General features: G+C 37.1%; 1 protein-coding gene across 5 annotated transcripts in view; it reads left to right on the top strand.

Annotated features, from left to right (window-relative positions):
- Nucleotides 1-19,770, top strand: part of TXNRD1 (thioredoxin reductase 1) — a 121,971-nt gene that overhangs the window by 87,574 nt on the left and 14,627 nt on the right. For 4 of the 5 annotated variants that reach the window (XM_041757300.1, XM_041757304.1, XM_041757303.1 and 1 more), the window contains 7 exons: nt 38-153; nt 1,522-1,747; nt 5,696-5,788; nt 6,382-6,458; nt 8,090-8,246; nt 14,458-14,565; nt 17,012-17,107. In XM_041757300.1, the coding sequence (XP_041613234.1) occupies nt 38-153; nt 1,522-1,747; nt 5,696-5,788; nt 6,382-6,458; nt 8,090-8,246; nt 14,458-14,565; nt 17,012-17,107 (873 nt within the window). Of the gene's footprint in view, nt 1-37; nt 154-1,521; nt 1,748-5,695; nt 5,789-6,381; nt 6,459-8,089; nt 8,247-12,048; nt 12,296-14,457; nt 14,566-17,011; nt 17,108-19,770 lie in introns of those variants that run through there. The other variant, XM_041757302.1, reaches the window with a different exon arrangement.

Below are 19,770 nucleotides of genomic sequence, written 5' to 3'. Positions count from 1 at the left end.
AATAACTTATTAAAAGTTGACATTGGTTTCTTTGCAGGCAACAAATAACAAAGGCAAAGAAAAAATTTATTCAGCAGAGAGATTTCTCATTGCTACTGGTGAGAGGCCACGTTACTTGGGAATCCCCGGTGACAGAGAGTACTGCATCAGCAGGTAAGGGGACCTTGTGGGGGAAAGAGAAACTCATTTTAGATTTATGCTTTTCCCGTTTTTTTTTTTTTTTTTTTTAGGCTTTTTCTTCAAACCCATTCAGTCCATTTCCTAGAACTTCAAAGTATTTTGCCACATTTTTTGCCCAAAAGGGACAGGGAGTTGGGAAAAAAACACGGGAAAAATCATTTTATGCGAGAGAACATTGAGAGAATTCAAAGCCGTAAACATCGGTCTTTTTACTACCCGGTTAACATCACTGCCGACATATAGATTTATGTTTGAAATGTATATATGTGCGAGTGTGTGTTATAAATGTATAAAACATAAAACCAGAAGAATATTCATGGGGACACTAAAACAATGACAGGATGGCAGGTCATGTAGATTTATTAAACCCTCGTCCCTCCTCATGCTGTTTGCAAGGTTATAATGTCACTGTAGGCTGGCCATCTGAAATAGTGAGTCAGGCAAGGTTTGGCTGTGTGATTTATTTTTGCCCATCAGGTGATCGTACGGTGACATAGCCATTCACATTTGGAATTCAATCAGGAATTTTACATTATGACGAAATTATGACAGGTTGTTGATAAATATGTCCTCTTGGGTGTTTTTTGCCCAAGGAGTTTCTGATTATGTTATAAATTATTTCCTTTCGGGCCCTTTTTCGGGGCAAGGATATGATTTTTTTTTTCCCTTGTGCTTCATATAGGGGCAGCTCGGATGGTAACAGTTCTCTGTTGTCTTGGATAGCTTCCCTTCTCATATTTTAAAAAATAATTTCCCAACAATGCCTTTGTGATCTCTCTCATGTCCTGTATATTCTTGACTAAAAGATTTTGTTGGGTTTTACCTTTTAGAGCTGGTTTTTATTTTACAAAACAGTTATGTTGCAAGTTTTCTCCAACTCTTCTCCCCACTCTTGATAATTGGTGTTCTAAATAAAAAGTAATACAGATTTTTACCTCGGAGAGAGCTAAGTGATGAGATGAGGGATGGGGGTTTGATTTGCGAAAATACGATATTAAACACATTAGTGGACAGTTATTCCAGACCGTTCGGGATTATTTTGTTTGACCACGAGCTGGGACTAACGTCAGAAATCGGGCGGTGAGCTGTTTGGCCATGAGCAGCTTGAGCTACTCCCAAAGCAACTGAGTGGAAAGAAAGGGACAGTGTCTAAGGCCTTGCAAACACTTTCCATATATTATGTGTGTAGCTAATTGAATGTTTTTAATATTAAAAGTGTATCATCCTTAAGAAACCAAAAATTTTACTTTCATTTAGTCATTATTCACATATGACCATTTTCAATTTCTTTTTTTCCTTCTTTCTTTTCTTTTTTTTCTTTTTTTTAAAATTTCCTTTCAGTGATGATCTTTTTTCCTTACCTTATTGCCCGGGTAAGACCCTGGTGGTTGGAGCATCCTATGTTGCCCTGGAATGTGCTGGATTTCTTGCTGGCATTGGTTTAGATGTTACTGTTATGGTACGATCCATTCTCCTTAGAGGATTTGACCAGGACATGGCCAACAAAATTGGTGAACATATGGAAGAACATGGTGTCAAGTTTATAAGACAGTTTGTACCAATAAAAGTAAGTGGAGTTGCTGATAGATTTATTGTTTCTATACTTAGGTTTAAAAGGCAGGAGAGAAAGCATTGGGGTGGGTGATGGGAGCTTTCTTTCAGCATTATAAACCATTAGCCTCACCTGTGATTTTTATTTATTTGGCAGCACAAGCTGGGGGACAGGCAAAGGGAGGGGGAGAAGCAGGCTTCCCACTGAGCAGGGATCCCAGTGTGGGGCTTGATCCCAGAACCCTGGGATCATGACCTGAGCCTAAGGCAGATGCTCAACCACTGAGCCACCCAGGCACCCCAACAGCTTTGTTCTTGTCTGCAGATTAATAATTAATAATAATAATACTCTCCTCTCAACTTTCTTACCTTAGGTTCTCTCTCTCTCTCTTTTTTTTTTTTTAAATGCTTCTCTTTGGACATCCCTTTACTTTATAATTACTAGAGTTTTTTTAAGGAGTGGAGGTAGATATCCTATGTTTCCACTAGGACTGTGGTTAGAAAACAACAGCTGGATGTACGTGTTGCCTGATAGAAGAGTAACCTATTCCTATAATGTCTTTTTTTTTTAATTCCAGTGTAGTTAACATGCAGTGTTATATTAGTTTCAAGTGTGCAATATAGTCATTAGCAACATGTTAGTGCTCATCATGATAAGTGCCCTCCTTAATCCCTATCACCTATTTCACTCATCCATCTACCCCCCCCCCCGCCCCCGCCCCCGCCCCAGCCTGCCCTCTGGGAACCATCTATTCTCTAATAAGAGTTGGTTTTTTTGATTTGTCTCTGTTGTTGTTGTTCATTTGTTTTGTTTCTTTAACTCCACATGTGAATGAAATCATAGGTTTTTTTGGTCTTTCTCTGACTTATTTTGCTTAGCATTATACTCTCTAGTTCCATCCATGTTGTTGCAAATGGCAAGATTTCATTCTTTTTTATGGCTAATATTCCATTGTTTGTATAAACCACATCTTTATTCATCTATTGATGGATGCTTGGGCTGCTTCTGTAATTTGGCTATTGTAGATAATACTGCAGTGAACATAACAGTACATTTATCCTTTCAAATTAATGTTTTTATATCTTTTGGGTAAATTCCTGATAGTGCAATTGCTGGATCATATGGTAGTTCTATTTTTAATTTTTAAATTAAAAAAAAATTTTTTTTTAAAGATTTTATTTATTTATTCATGAGAGACACACAGAGAGAGTCTAGACAGAGACACAGGCAGAGGGAGATGCAGGCTCCATGCAGGGAGCCCAATGTGGGACTCAGTCCTGGGTCTCCAGGATCATGCCCTGGTCTGAAGGCGGCACTAATCTGCTGAGCCACTCGGGCTGCCCTATTTTTAATTAAAAAAAAAAAAAGATTTTATTTATTCTAGAGAGAGTGTGTACACATGAATGGAGGGAGGGGCAGAGAGGGATGGAAAGGGTTAAGCAGATTTGCACTTAGTACAGAGCCCACTGTGAAGCTTGATCCCAGGACTTTGAGATCATGACCTGAGCTGAAACCAAGGGGTGGATGCCTGACTGAGTCATCCAGATACCCCTGTATTTTTAAATTTTTTAAAAGATTTTATTTAGGGTGACTGGGTGATGGGCATTGAGGGGGACACTTGACAGGATGAGCACTAGGTGTTAAAAACTATATGTTGGCAAATCGAACTTCAATAAGAAATATATTAAAAATAATAATTAAAAAATTAAGATTTTATTTGTTCATGAGAGACACAGAGAGACAGGCAGAGACATAGGCAGAGGGAGAAGCAGGGTCAGTGCAGGGAACCCGATGTAGAACCCCAGGATCACGCCCTGAGCCAAAAGCATACACTCAACCACTGAGTCTCCCAGGCATCCCTATTTTTTATTTTTTAAGGAACCTCCATATTGTCTTCCACAGTGGCTATGCCAGTTTGCATTCCCACCAACAATGTGTGAGGGTTCCTGTTTCTCCACTTCCATGCCAATACTTGCTATTTTTTGTGTTTTTTATTTTAGCCGTCTGACAGATGTGAAGTGATTCCTCATTGTGTTTTTAAAAAAAAATTTATTTATTTTAGAGAGAAAATGAGTGGGGGTTAAGGAGCAGAGAGAAAGGGAAAAGCCGACTCCCCATGGAGCAGACAGCTTGATGAGGGGTTCAGTCCCAGGACCCAGGCAGGCATCATAACCTGAGCTAAAGGCAGATGCATTTTTTTTCATGTTTGTTAAAGCAATTTATTTATTTATTTTTAATTGGAGTTCAATTTGCCAACATATAGCATAATACCCAATGCTCATCCCCTCAAGTGCCCCCCTCAGTGCCCGTCACCCAGTCACCCCCCACCCCCTGCCCACCTCCCTTTCCACCACCCCTTGTTCATTTCCCAGAGTTAGGAGTCTCTCATGTTCTGTCTCCCTCTCTGATATTTCCCACTCATTTTCTCTCCTTTCCCCTTTATTCCCTTTCACTATTTTTTATATTTCCCAAATGAATGAGGCCATGTAATGTTTGTCCTTCTCCGATTGACTTACTTCACTCAGCATAATACCCTCCAGTTCCATCCATGTCGAAGCAAATTGTGGATATTTGCTGTTTCTAATGGCTGAGTAATATTCCATTTTATACATATATCACATCTTCTTTATCCATTCATCTTTCAGTGGACACTGAGGCTCCTTCCACATTTTGGCTATTGTGGACATTGCTGCTAGAAATATCAGGATGCAGGTGTCCCAATGTTTCACTGCATCAGTGTCTTTGGGGTAAATCCCCAGCAGTGTAAATAAAGGCAGATGCTTAACTGACTGAACCACCTGGGCGCCTCCTCCTCATTGTGGTTTTGATATGCATTTTCCTGATGATGAATATTGTTGACAATCTTTTCATGTGTCTGTTGGCCATCTGGATGCCTTTGGAGATGCCTTTCTGTTTATGTCTTCTCCCCTTTTTTTTTTTTTTTTTTTTTTTTTTAAGTAAGCTCCGTTGGGCTTAAATTCATGACTCTGAGATCAAGATCTGGTTTGAGATCAGAAGTCAGATGCTTAGCCAACTGAGCCACTCAGGTGCCCACTTTTTAATTGGATTATTTGGTTTTTTGGTGTTGAGTTGTATAAATTTTTTTATATAAATTCTTTATATGTTTTGGATGCTAACCTTTTATCAGATATGTCATTTGCAAATCTCATCTCTCATTCTACAGAAGTAGAAAGTATTCTCTTATACTTTTGTTGATTGTTTCCTTTGCTTTGCAAGAGCTTTTTATTTTGATGTAATCCCAATAGTTCATTTTTGCTTTTTTTTTTTTTTCCCTTGCCTAGGAGACCTATCTAGAAAATTGTTGCTAAAGCCAATGTCAAAGAAGTTACTGCCTGTGTTGTCTTCTAGGATTTTTATGGTTTCAGGTCTCAACATTTAGGTCCTTAATCCAGTTTGAGTTTATTTTTGTGTGTGGTGTAAGGAAGTGGGCAAATTTCATTTCTTTTCTTTTCTTTTTTTTTTTTGCATGAAGCTGTCTAGTTTTCCTCACATCATTTGTTGAAGAGACTGTCTTTTTTCTATTGCATATTCTTTCCTTCTCTGTTGAAGATTAATTGACCATTCCTTTATAATGTCTTAACATTTAGAGAGTTGTGAGCACCTTGAGAATCTTGTGGACTATCCCCTAGTAAAATAAATATGTGCACATAACATTTTACTGGGTTACCAGGGTCTCTGACTTTTTTCTCTCCCAATTTTCTCTTTGAATTTTATTCTGTTTGGGAACTATTTGAAAGAAAGCCCCTCTAGCAAACAAACAATAAGAAAGAAGGGGATAAAATAGAAAAATCTCGTATTATCCTCATGATGTTAAGGTGAGGGAGATGAGACATGAAAGACCTTTCGAGCCAGATTTTGTGTTTTAACTTTGGGTTGACCTGATAGAAAAGGCTTGGTACTTGTCCTTATTGTGGAGTAAGTGAAACTTTATTACTTTTATAGGTTGAACAAATTGAAGCAGGGACACCAGGCCGACTCAGGGTGGTAGCTCAGTCCACCAGTAGTAGTGAAACCATTGAAGGAGAGTATAATACGGTAAGGAGAGGACCCAGGTCATTATTCATTAGAAAGCAGATAATGTGCTTATTGGTTATTTGCTGGGTATATACAATGGCTGCTTGCTATTTCCAAAACCCTTGATTATGTTCCCATTCTGAGACATTGTTATTGCTTGTGGTATTACAATTTGTTTTAGTATAGGGATGGCTTCAGATTTTCTTTAATGTAACTTTAAAACATCATTTGTCAAAGAGCTGAAAAGGACATCCAACTTTTAAAATGAGCTAGAACTTCTCTGTCCTTAAAAATTTTAATTTCTCTAGCTCACTACTTTAAAAAAAAGTAGTTCAGTCATAGGCTATGCTTTATTTGTCCCTAAACTTGGCTAGATTTATAAAGGAATTGTTAACTTTCTTTTTCTTAATAAATGGGTAAGGATTTCTACTGTATCCTATTCAATGGCTATATATATATATATTTTAAGATTTTAATTTGTTTAAACTCTTGCAGTATTTTCTTAGTGAAATATTTCTTTCCAGGTCTGGAAAATGCAATGAGATTGGCTTAATGATTAAGTAACTTATATGCAATCTTTTGTAACAGCCACTGATATATTAATAATTTTTCAGGTATTGCTGGCAATAGGAAGAGATGCTTGCACAAGAAAAATTGGCTTAGAAACCGTGGGAGTAAAAATAAATGAAAAGTAAGAAAAAAATTTATTATGTCTTACTGAATTAGTGTTCCAGTTATTTTATAATACTGATTAATAATGAAGTTTTAGATTTTTAGTTAGTTGTCATTATATTGAAGAAAACTCTCAGTGCTATTCACAGTAGTATTTTCTGTTTTTACTTCTTTCCCCTTTTCAGAATCTAAATGGAAGATCAGCTTGCATTTTGTTTCTTTAATGTTTAGGGTACAGAAAAAGAATCTAACCCCACAGTTAATTGCAGGTGTGTGCTTTGAGCCTCATTAAATATATAAATTGAACCAAGTTTAGAGCTACCAAATTTTAGGATGATGAGTGGTCACTGTATTTCTAGTGACAGCTACAAGTATCAAAAACTTTTCAAGGTTAAAAGTTAAAACGTTCTGGACTGTAGCACTAGTTGAGATAACTGACCTGGGTGGTATCTGCTTATCTGCTGCCTGAGGCTGTTTTCCAATATCCCCTTCCTTAAACCAAGTAAAAACAAGCACTGTGAATGCCAAATGTCTGGGAAACTAAAAATGCAGGTTGCTTTCCCTTTTACTGGAATAATCTTATCTTCTAGAGAAGAGACTTCCCTAATCTGATTGTGAGGATTTTTGTTTTATTCATTTTTTACTAGGGTGAATGAAGAGACAGTTGTTGAGGAGGTCATCAGTAAGGTTTAGCAGACCAAATGTTCCATCAGCTTAATAAACCTGCTAGCCGGTTTCCAGTGGGTCCAAGGCTTAGATTTTGTGTTATGTTAACAGCTAACACTTACTCTGCACTTACTATGAGCCATGGCCTTTTGTGCTAAATATTTTGTACACATTTTCATTCAGTCCTCACTGCCCCTTAAAGTAGAAGATGGTATCCTTTTCCTTCTTACTGGTATTCCCAGTATTATGGTTCCCATTCCCAATACATGGTTTCCATTTTCCCCTGGGAGAATGAAGCTTAGTGACATTAAATAGCCTTCCCAGCATCATAGAGGTGATAACTAACAGACCTGATTATTACAGTTTAGAATCTTTATATTCTTTTTTTGTTTGTTTTATTTAGTTAGGTAATCTCTACACCCAACGTGGGGCTCACACTCAGAACCCTGAGATCAAGAGTCGCACATTCCTCCCACCAAGCTAGCCAGGCACCCCTAGTATCCACCTGCATGTTCTTAACCACTGTTGAAACCCCCCAGAGTTTCTTACTCTTTTCTTATTCCAGAATTGTCTCTAAGCTTTTTAAGAATTTTTAAAAATTTTTTATTTTATTTTTTTATTTTTATTTTTTTTAACCAACTGAGCCACCCAGAGGCCCCTTATTTTAATTTTTTTTAAGAGAAGGAGAGTGCTTGGGGCATGGGGGAGAAGCAGAGGGTGAGAGAGGATCTTTAGCAGGCTCCACATTCAGTGCAGAGCTGATATAGGGCTTGATCCCACAACCCTGAGATCATGACTTGAGCTGAAATCAAGAGTCAGATGCTTAACTGAGCAATCCAGTTGCCCCTGACGTATGTATTTTTAAGTTAATGCATTAGAATGTTGGCCTTAGCTAGAATCACAGTTTTGGGCTTCTTTGGGAGAAAGGAGATTTTGTTTTACTTAATAGTGGTAATTAATAATTATAACTGAATGAATTTTCAGGACTGGAAAAATACCTGTCACAGATGAAGAGCAGACCAATGTGCCTTACATCTATGCCATTGGTGATATATTGGAGGGGAAGCTGGAGCTCACCCCAGTAGCAATCCAGGCAGGAAGATTGTTGGCTCAGAGGCTTTATGCTGGCTCCAATGTGAAGGTGAGTTGTAGCTGACACCTATTGATACTGTTTTGTTTTGTTTTGTTTTAATATTTATGTATTTATTAGAGAGGGGAAGAGAGAATCCCAAGCCAACTCTGTTGAGTGTGGAGTCCTATACAAGGGCTCAGTTCTATGATCCATGAGATCACTATCTGAGCCAAAACCAAGAGTCGGACACTTAACCTACTGAGCCACTCAGGCACCCCACCTATTGAGACTGTTTTTAATAATGCTCCCAATTCTCTAGTTAGGGGTAGCTGTGAAGTTTTCCAGGTCTCTTTTTTTTTTCTTTTTTTAAGATTTTATTTATTCATGAGGAACCCAGAGAGAGGCAGAGACATAGGCAGAGGAAGAAGCAGGCTCCTTGGAGAGCCCAATGCAGAACTTGATCCCGGGACTCTGGGATCAATCAAGTTTCAGCACTATTATGTTTCATAGATGCATAATAGTTGCATTTTACATTAATTTCATTATTACCCATCTTAGTATAATTTTCTGAATCTTTCTATGGCACCCATCTAGGCTATGAAAGGATTTGAGGATGTAGGTAATAATGTCATTGTACAGAGCTGCTTAAACAGATACTTAGGCTTTTATTACCTTGTCCTTTCTAAAAATATGTCTTCTGCTCTTGGAATGTTTAATGTGTTATATTAATGTTTTCAATTTTTTTTTAAGTCAGTGTATGAAATTGAAACTTTTAGGTATGTTTCATAGGACTAGATGGCAAATATAAATGTACTGTAATTTTTTAAGACAAATTTTACAGCAGTTACAGGTTCACAGCAAAATTGAAAGGAAGGTACCAGGATTTCCCATATATTATTCCCTGCACTCATACATTCATAGCCTTCCCCATCATCAGCATTTCCTCCCTAATTGATTATTTGAAAGGATTCCAGGAATATTGATTGTAAAGAACTTAGTCATTACTCATTTTCCTGGCACATAAATCACCATGGGTTGATCTGGGTTGGTTATAGTAATGGAAACCTCAAAGAATACAGCTAGTAAAATTTATGACAGGCATTTCGAATGTACCTGGGTTAGTTTAGTTGGGGCATAATAAGATCTTCTATCTTGAAATTAATAGGATTTAGACTAAAAAGGATTTGAATTCCAGATTGTCTGAACATCCAGGGCATAGTAGCTGATTCTTATTACTATTTGAGATAAATTTAACTACTTATTGGAATGAGTTATGTCTTGTATTCATTGTTGCAGTTATTGAGTATCTGGTAAACCAAGAAAAGGGGACCTGGGAATACAGCTTGAGAGGCATTGAATTTGTTCCTGACCTTTTATCTTTGTGTTTTCCTAAAATGGAGGTATTTTTGTATACCAACAATAACCAAAGAAGACACGTGCAAAAATTTGCTCCTAAACAAATTTGAAATTAAGTAGCACAAAATTCTTAAAAAAACTTTAATTCTTAAAAAACCTTTCTTTGCACCTACTTATATGTGGCCTTCCATGTGTTGGCATGGTACTGTATTCTGTTCTCTCCTAGGTAGAGCCAATTTTCTTAAAGTGCCTTAAGCTTTTATCAACATCAGAGTTTAATGTAGGCTGAAATTAAAGGACTCTTTTTTATTCTGTTTTATGTTTTTTTCCTTATTTTTAGTCTAACCATAATAATAAGACAAATACTTTACTGAACAAGAAAATAAACAGATGCAGATGCGCTCTGATCTCTGAGTTTGAAGTCTCTCTGGTCTGTCCTTCAATATAATAAATAAAGTCAAAATGCCAGTAGATATCTAGGTTAAATGTATTTGGGGAAATCACACACTTTTAAAGCAACTGCATAATTTTGTTCCCTTTCATTTTGCCCAACATATGTTAATGAGAGCATTATCACATATTATCTAAGAAGGTGAGAGGATCCATGACTTACTTCCTTCTAAGGGAGCAGCTCTATTGAAAAGTTTAGTTTAACATCAACACCTAGCTGAGTTCAATCCATTATGGGATTTTAAGGGAGCTCAAATTGAATCGTGGGTGTTGGTGCCTTCCTCCAAAATTGCTATCATCTATTCCTTATTGCTTCACAAGAGTGTTGGGAGGAAAAAGAGAGAATGCTACATGTGAGTGCTTGTGCCATGCTTGACATTGCGCTAAGGGCTTTGTACACCTTATCTCATTCAGCCTCAGGGCAGTTGTGGAGATTGATGACATAGTACAGGGAAATTAGGTAACTGTGTGAGGTCAGGAGGCTAGGAGGCAGCCAAGGCATAAAAATGAAGTCCATTTCTGATTGTAGGTACAATAAATCACAATGATTTATTGCCTAAGAAAGAAGATCTAGGACGTATAGATTATAGAAAAATAGAGGGTGGAATAGGAAAGATATCTCCATACTTAAAGAATCTACCAATTTGCAAAAATTTCTGTAACAAATATAATTTTCCTAAATAAAATGAAGCAGAAAATGTATAGGGAAAATTTGTATGACCCTTTTTTAGCACTTAATAATTAAACTTTCGGGCAGCCCTGGTGGCTCAGTGGTTTAGCGCCGCCTACGGCCCAGGGCCTGATTCTGGAGACCCAGGATCGAATCCCACGTCAGGCTCCCTGCATGGAGCCTGCTTCTCCCTCTCCCTGTGTCTCTGCCTCTCTCCTCTCTCTCCTCTGTGTATTCTCATGAATAAATAAATTAAATCTTTAAAAAAATAATTAAACTTTCAAAACTTAAAAATATTTGCCATTAAACTATTCCATTCTTTTGGAAACAAAATGAAGGAATGAAAAAAAAAGTTGCTCTCAAACACTTGAAATACTTCATTTTTACAAAGAGTAAACACTAGCATCTTTATTATTAAGGTGGTACTTTTTGTTAACTGAGTATTATAGTATATATAAAATATTTTAGGGGTGCCTGGCTGGCTCAGTCTGTAGCATGTCCAATTCTTGATCTCAGAGTTGAGTTCAAGTCCCATATTGAGTGTAAAGCCTACTTAAAATGTGTATATGTGTGTATATATATATATGTGTGTGTGTGCATGTATTTTATGTGAAAACCATAGAGAAACTGCAGTACACATATCCTCAATTTCAGAGTGTGCATTCTAAAAGTGCATTAAGCTGATGTTGTGAAAACTGCGAAGTGTGTTCTTCAAATGGAAGTGATAGAAACAAGGGTTACATTTTCCAGGCTAGGCCACACAGTCCACTTTAAGTCCATAGGAACCTACATTTTGGAACCGGGGACAAACCTGTCTTTTATGTAGATACTGATTTCCATTTGATACACTGTTTTCTGCTTAAAGAATTGCCTTTAATAGTTATTTAGTGTGTGTCTGCTCTTGGTGGATTCCTTTTCTACTCTTTGTTGTTTGTTTTTTTAGATTCATTTTGCCTCCAATTTTTGGGAAGGTATTTTTGCTGAATATAGAGTCCTAGATTTCCTGTGTTTCTTTAAATATTTTAGTGATTTGCCTATTATCTTTTGATCACATAGATTCTGAACACAAGTATGCTGTCATTTTTATCTTTGTTCTTCATAAGATTGCCTTTTATCACAGTGTTTTAGCAATTACTGCTAAATTACTGTGTGCCTTGGCATGCTTTTTATTATTATTATTCTGCTTATGGTTTGTCAAGATTCTTGGACTTCTGTTTCTCCTTTTCATCAGATTTGGAAAATTTTTAGCCATTCTTTTTTTTTCCTGTCTTTCCCCTTCCCTTTTTCCCCCTCAGCCTCCAGTTAGTGAATGTTGGTTCACTCAGTGTTATCCCGAGTGTCTAATGCTCTTTTCATATTCTTCCCCCTCTGTTTCTGTGCTGTGTTTTTTTCAAGGACCTGTTGTGATGTCTTCAAGTTGACTATCTTCTGCACTGTCTTAGGCTATTAAATCCAGATTGTGTACTTTGCACTTCAAATAGTTTTTTCATCTCTACAAGTTTTATTTACCTAAGATGTTCTCAAGGCACCTGGGTGGCTCAGTGGTGAGCTTCTGCCTCTGGCTTAGGTTGTAACCCTGGGGTCTTGGGATTGAGTCCTGCATTGGGCTCCCTGTGAGGAGCTTGCTTCTCCCTCTGCCTGTGTCTCTGCCACTCTGTGAGTGTCTCTCATGAATAAATAAATAAAATCTTTTAAAAAATAAATGTTTTTGTTTTCTCTCCTCAATGGGTTCATGTCTTTATTTACTTGACTATACAGAACATATTTATAATATGCTCATTTCATGTCTTCTGATAATTCCATCATCTCATTTTTAGTGTCTGTTTCTATTCATTGATTTTTCTCTCGTTATTGGCTCACGTGTTCTTGCTCCTTTGCATGTCTCGTTATTTTGGATGGATGTGGACATTGTACATTTTACTCTGTTGGGTGGTGGGTTTTATTGAATTCCTTTATACAGTGTTGAATTTTGTTCTGGCAGCCCATTAAGTTACATGGAATTATTTTTATCCTTTTGTAACTTGCTTTTAAGCTTTTCTTAGGGTCTGCCAGTAGCCACCTTCTATCTAGGGCTGATTTAATTCCACTCCTAACTCCTGCCTTTTGGAGGACTCTATCCCATTCCTCCTTATGAGTTCTTTCTACTCTGGCTTGAGGAAACAGGAGCTATTTCCAGTCCTATAAGAGTTCTGGTCATTTGGGGGCCTGCTGCTTTCTGCTTTCCAGTAGCTCTTTCCTCACCCTTGAGGACCACCTATGACACATTTATGGATCAGTTCTCAGCCCCATTCTTTGCAGATCCCAAGAGTTCGTCCCGCTCTACCCTCAGGTGCTCTGCCCTGCAGTGCTAAGCCTAAACTGTGGTCTCTATCTCCATAACTAAGAGAGATTGCTGTGCTCTGTTTGTGTTCCCTCTTCTTACACCAGTCCTTAGTGCTCTGGACAGTAAATGAGAAATCACTGGGCTTACCTCATTTGTTTCCCTTCTGTCCGGAATCACACATCCTGCACTGCCTGTTGTCCAGGGTCTGCAAGTGGTGGCTGCTGTTTGTCTGGTTTTCTGCTTGTTGAAAGAAGGAAGGGACATCTGGTCCCTGATACACCATTATGGCTGTCTGTCGATGTCTACCTATACTTTTGATTCATAATTCTAAGAGTTTATGTTCTTTTTAAAGAAGAAGGATTATATTGTTTCTAGAAGGAGACTTTTTTAAAGGGGAATTGAATATCTGATATTTTAAATGCAAAATGTTACTTAGGCTCACCTCTGTGTACAAATGTGATTTGGTAGGTTTTTACCAAATCATTTGTAAACATGTTTGGTATTTGCATAATATCTTTAACACAGTTCACATCAGTATACTGGAGGCTCTGAGAAATCCATAGTAGAGAAACCTGTTTATTTAGTGTTTCACAAACTTGTTTGACTTCAAAATCCTTTTGTCATCTCTACTATTAACATCATGAAATACGCTTTGGAAATACCATCATTAACTTTTTTTGTTTCTGTGGTCTTCCACTTTAGTGGCTGTATACTACTACACTGAGAGTATATACTATAGAATCACTCTCCTGTTTGCTATTTATCACCACTCAGTATATTGCCCCTGTTGAGGACTGCAGCAATGCTCAATGCCTGTCACTTTTTCCATATAATAAATTATTAAGATTTCTAAGGGTGAGGTTCTTGACACAAAGATAAAGAATGTATTTATGGCTCTTACTAGGTATCACCTAATTGATTTTCCAAAGAAGTCTATTAATTTCTGTCACCTGTATGAGACTGTCAGCATTGAATACACTCGTATTGTTTTTGGCTGCTTTATAAAGGGAGAAAAAGTGTGTCCTTGTTGTTAACATCAGTTAGTAGATCGATGGAGAAGGCACATCTATTTATACCTGGTCTTGACAGACTTCAGACCTCTTAAAACTGCCACATGAGTTAATGGTTCTCGGTGTAGTAGGCTTATATCTGGTATTGTGACTTCCCATACTTTTCATAGAAATTTATTAGTCTGCTTTCCCCTTCTGATTTTTTTTTTAAGATTTTTTAAAATTTGTTTATTCATGACAGACACAGAGAGAGAGAGAGAGAGGCAGAGACCCAGGCAGAGAGAGAAGTAAGCTCCATGCAGGGAGCCTGACGTGGGATTTGATCCTGGATCTCCAGGATCACACCCTGGGCTGAAGGCACTAAACCGCTGAACCACCAGGGCTGCCCTCCCCTCCTGATTTTAAACTTTTTTGACATATTCTTTTTAGAGTTATAATTTCTCCAGTCTTTAACCTTTCATTTTGAAACAGTGTGATTATGAAAATGTTCCAACAACTGTGTTTACTCCTTTGGAATATGGTGCCTGTGGTCTTTCTGAGGAGAGAGCTGTGGAGAAATTTGGGGAAGAAAATATTGAGGTAAGTTATATTCTTTATGCCTATGTTAAGTTATACTGCTCTTTTGTTCAAAATTAAAAGTAATTTCAAGCACATAGAAAAGGTGAAAAACTGTACAAAGACCTTTCTGTATACCTATAATCCAGATTCATGTATTGCCATTTGTTTTATACTTTTCATATTTTCTTTTTTCTCTCTCTGTATCTGTATTTTTTCCCCGTACTTTTTGAAAGAGGATGAAATGCGCCTTTACTACTAAATTCTTCAATGTGTGTTTCCTGCGAAACAGGGTATTTCTTAACTACTTTATAGTCACCACTTTTCAGAAGTTTAATGTTGATACAATACTTGGATATGACCTACCTTCTGTTTTTCAATCTTGTCAGCTGACCCAGGAATACTTCCTTCTACTTTTTGAAACCACTTTTACTGGTTCCTTTTATTATTAAAATAATACTGTTGGAATTATGGAAAATACAAAAAAGAAAACTAAAAATTAACTCCATTTCTATGACTCTGTTAGTAATAGTCGGGGTTTTTTGTACCATTACCCTCTTCTAACTTTGCCATAATCCAGGAACAGGCACCTGAAAGACGCTATTTTTGGGAACAGGATGCTACCCCAGGGACTGCTGCTTTAAATTTTTCAGGAAAAAAGTTTCCAGTAAAACCTTCCAGAAGACCAGATTTGTAAATCAGAGTAAATTTTATTATATAAAAGCCTATTTTAAATCTCTTAATTTTTTCTTACTATATACATTAGTGGTAGTATGTAATATCTTGGTCTATTTGTACCGTATTAGTAGCATTTTCTGATTGCAAAAATAGGATCTCCTCATTCTAGGACTTTTGAAAAATTAGGAAAATATAAAAAAGGAAATTGTAATTCATGAAGCAAAAACTGCTATTAATATTTTGGCATATTTCCTTCTAGTTTCTTTCCAAGTTATTTACATGTTTATATATTGTATACTTGTATATATACATTGTATGTATTGTATAATTGTAGGTATATGTGTCTTAATTTAAGTATGATTAAGTTATTGCAGTTTTCTCTTTTACAGTTAATGTTAGGTCATGAGCATTTCACCCTAAACCCAGCATTTTAAAAAATGACTTATGTTTTTTTGGATGCTATAAAATAATTTGATAAGCCATACTTTTATTAGATTGTTCATAGTTTTTCATTTTTACAAATATCAATGAACATCTTCATAATTCACTGTATTTCTCTGGTTATTTTCTGACAATAGAGTCCTATCAAAAGAGTCTTATGTTTTAAGGTTCTTAGTATATATTTCATATTTCTTGACAGGCTTTGGCTTTCATTTTATGAAATTTGCAGTTTTCATTTAAAAGTAATGCATTTGGGTTGCAATTTTGAAAATGGAAGTAGGAAACTATTATCCATAGACTTATGTCTGTAACATAGCAGTTCTTCGCAATTGGGGTAATTTCTTTAATATATTTTCCCTATGTAATTGTTGTGATACTATAACATTATATATTCAATTTTATAACACACATTAAAAAAATTCACATTGTATTGTAACATCAAAGAACACTTATTATAATGGCTACATAATCCATATTTTTTTTTTATAATCCATATTTTTTTTAAAAGGTAGCCAGCCATGTATGTTTTCTTTTCTTTTTTTTTTTTTTAAATTTATGATAGTCACAGAGAGAGAGGGAGAGAGAGAGAGGCAGAGACATAGGCAGAGGGAGAAGCAGGCTCCATGCACCGGGAGCCCGATGTGGGATTCGATCCTGGGTCTCCAGGATCACGCCCTGGGCCAAAGGCAGGCGCCAAACTGCTGTGCCACCCAGGGATCCCGCCATGTATGTTTTCAATTGAGGCTAGCAGCTGGAGGTGGAAATAAACCCCTGTAGTCACCCAGGTTTAAGTTCATGAAGCATCAGTAAAGATATCTGTGTCCTTCCACCTCTCATCTTCCCTCCATCTCTCCCTCTTCCTCCTCTTCATTACTTTTGGTGAAAAATACCAAAGGAGGAAATTTCTTTGGAAGCATTAGCAAGGAACTGGGTAATTGCTATAATTGTTTGTGGCACCTTGCTTGTTTTTTGCCCAAAGTTGTCATTCAAGATCCAAGATAGTGTTGGGTTTTTTTCCTTTTCTTTCTTTCTTTCTTTTTTTTTTTTTAATGTAAGACAGCAAGTAATTACCTGGTTTCTTTCTCTCATTTGCTTGCTTTTTGTTGTTATTATTACCTAAGGTTTACTGTTCTGAGGTTGAGATGTAATTAAGGGAAGGAGCTTATAGCAAAGGGGCCTGACAACAAGTGTAAGGTCATTTACCTTCTGACCAAATTTCCTATTTATTCCATGAATTTCATTGTTTCATGAAAGTCTAAGTATCAAAGAGCCTTCAGTGTTTTCAAATCACAGCTGGTGTTTGACAAACAGACTTCTTAAGATAATGGGCCTAAATTGTGTATCTTCTCAGGTTTATCATAGTTACTTCTGGCCATTGGAGTGGACAATTCCCTCAAGAGATAATAACAAATGTTATGCAAAAGTAATCTGTAACATCAAAGATAATGTAAGTGAAATCCTCATTGAATTCTTTTTTCAGTAATTTCGTTTTTAATATGTAGTTCTATTTTGATCACATGATGTACCTCACATTCCTTTAGTGTTTTATTGTTGGTCTTCCCAGCCGTGTGGACACTGAGGGCAAGGACTATGGTGACACTGCTTGATCTCTACTCAGGGTCATGGTCACAGGGCCCTGCACGTGGTCGCAGGTCCACAAGACCTCGCCGAGCCAAGACCACAGAGACCGCTTGAGAACTGTTTACACTTGTGTTTGCGAAAGGGAAGCAATGAAGTCAGTGACTATCTAGAAATAATGAAAAATAAAAGGAGTAACACGTGTTCGTATCCTAGGCTGCTGGCACTAATGATAAAGGTGTAATAGGAAGAGCTCTTAATTGGGTTCTGATTGAAGATTTCATTGCCAGCTCCTACGTGTAACAACTGGTAACTGAAAGCCTGTGGGCAAACTCCTTCACCTCACAGTTTTGTTTCCATACCCACAAAATGATTGAATACATGGTTGGTTTTCTTTTTTAGCTACTGTCCTCATTTTATATTGTGATTCAGAATGTATATATCTTTGCACATATGCTTATGGATTAAATCTGATGAGAACTGGTATTTTTAACTTAGTTGGGATCTTACCAAAAAAAAAAAAAAAGGACCTAAGTAAAAATGTAAATGGTGCTGAAGAATCCATACTTTTCTTATTTGGAGGGTTTGAATAAAATTAAGCCATGTATCCTACTAAGAAACTCCTGCCTCGGGTAGTAGTAGAGGAAAACCTGCGCTGTCTACAGGAATGGTGATCCTAGATGCATCTCGATGCATTTAATAAATGAGGATACTAGGATACAGTTGGCATAAAGAATGATTTTATGCAGTTTTTCCTTTGCAGACATGTTTTATTATTAAAAGTGTTTGTGTATACAATAGCTCTCATGCTGCTGTAGACAAAAGGAGACAGTGTCTGAGGTTGTCACTAGCAGTTTGATAACTGCCTCCAACAAGAAGTAGTTCAGTTGCATGTAGCAATGAAACCTCCACATTTTCCTTCAGACCAAGCAAATCTTCTTTAACTGTATGTGGGTTTTTTTCCACTGTTGTGTCATGTGTTCAAATAACACTTTTTAAATAAAATATGAAGAGTAGTTTTCACTACTAATGAGCCCATCTTAATTAAAATAGTTGAGGCCTTAAGGAGGATGATACTGTTTTTAATTATTTTCACAAAGACTGTATTAGAAAAAATGAATACTTGTCATTGTTCTTTTGTCATGAGCAGTCTCTCTTTTTTTTTTTTTAAATATTTTATTTATTTATTCATGAGAGAGGCAGAGAGAGATGTAGGCTCCCTACAGGGAGCCTGATGTGGGACTCAATCCCAGGACTACAGGATCAGGCCCTGAGCCAAAGGCAGACACTCAGCCATCATGAGCAGTCTTATGCAAAAGCATGTTTCTAGAACTTGACCATCTTTGGGGCATATGTTTTATTCATTTTGAGTCCGTCACTTTACAGTGTCTACCTATGCTTGGCTTTTTCAGTGTTTATTATCTGCTGGGGTTCTATTTTTCTGTATGTTGTTCTTATGTGAAATATTTAACATTTACAGAAGGATAGGGAAAGTACCCACCATCCAGATTTAGTGTGTTTGCTTCAGAGCTTTTCTGTTGTAGGACAGAAACCATCACAGAGGAAATTTAGAATAGCTTATGTTTATTGAGCACTTACTATGTACCACTAGGTACTACTTGGGTGTCTGTTGTATTGACTTAGTTAATTCTTACACAATCCTGTGAGGTGTGTACTCCTGTTACCCCTTCTTCATTGATGAGGAAACTGGAACACATGGAGATTAAGTGTAACTGTGCTCAGGTCACTAACCTAGTTAATGGCAGAGTTGGAACTCAATCCCAGGCAATGTAGATCTCAAGCTATTAAGCATTACCCTATGCCTGTGTAATCGTTTGTAGTCCTTCTCAATCCTGTGATCCTGTACTACTCACTCCTCACTCCTTGCTCCAGAGGCAACACTGTTTTGAAGCGAGTGTCTCACCTGTTCACGTTTTTACATTTGCTGCCTGTTACGTATCCATAAACACGCATTATGATTTAAGAGTGGTATCCTCAGCTAAAAATAGAACCTTGTAACTTTTTAAAAATCTCTTTCTTCGAGATATATCCATATCATTAAACGTAAGTCTATATATCTTAAGTGCAGTGTGTTTGGTGCTTTATCCATACACTAAACCCCTGATTGGCAGAATGAATATGGAGGAGCTCAGCGTGGAATATATTATAGTACTTTGGCAACAGGACAACCATCCTGATTGTTTTCCAGGCAGCAGTTGAACCTTAGATAAGGCTGTGTACCCCGCAGTGTCAGTTGCCTTTCCTGTGCTGAGGAGGTTGGACTAGATAGTGTAGCTCAGTCATGAAAGTCTGAACATTAGAATGCATCAGATTTCTTTGCCTTTGGCAGAGGTAGCTGGAGTCTGGGATTTGGAGTTTATTCAAAGTAATTCCCACGTCACTTTTCAGAGTTGCCAAAAATTTTTCTGTTGGTTTCTAAATGGCTTCAGATTAAAAAGGTCTGAAGTCTAACTATGCTGCCTGCCCTCAAGGCCTTAGAATACTTTCTAAATTTAAATGACTACTTTTATT

Source organism: Vulpes lagopus, chromosome 5 (assembly GCF_018345385.1).
Source record: "Vulpes lagopus strain Blue_001 chromosome 5, ASM1834538v1, whole genome shotgun sequence".
Lineage (NCBI taxonomy): Eukaryota > Metazoa > Chordata > Mammalia > Carnivora > Canidae > Vulpes > Vulpes lagopus.
The sequence above is the reverse complement of the archived record's forward strand: the minus strand, read 5'-3'. Positions and strand labels throughout refer to the sequence as shown.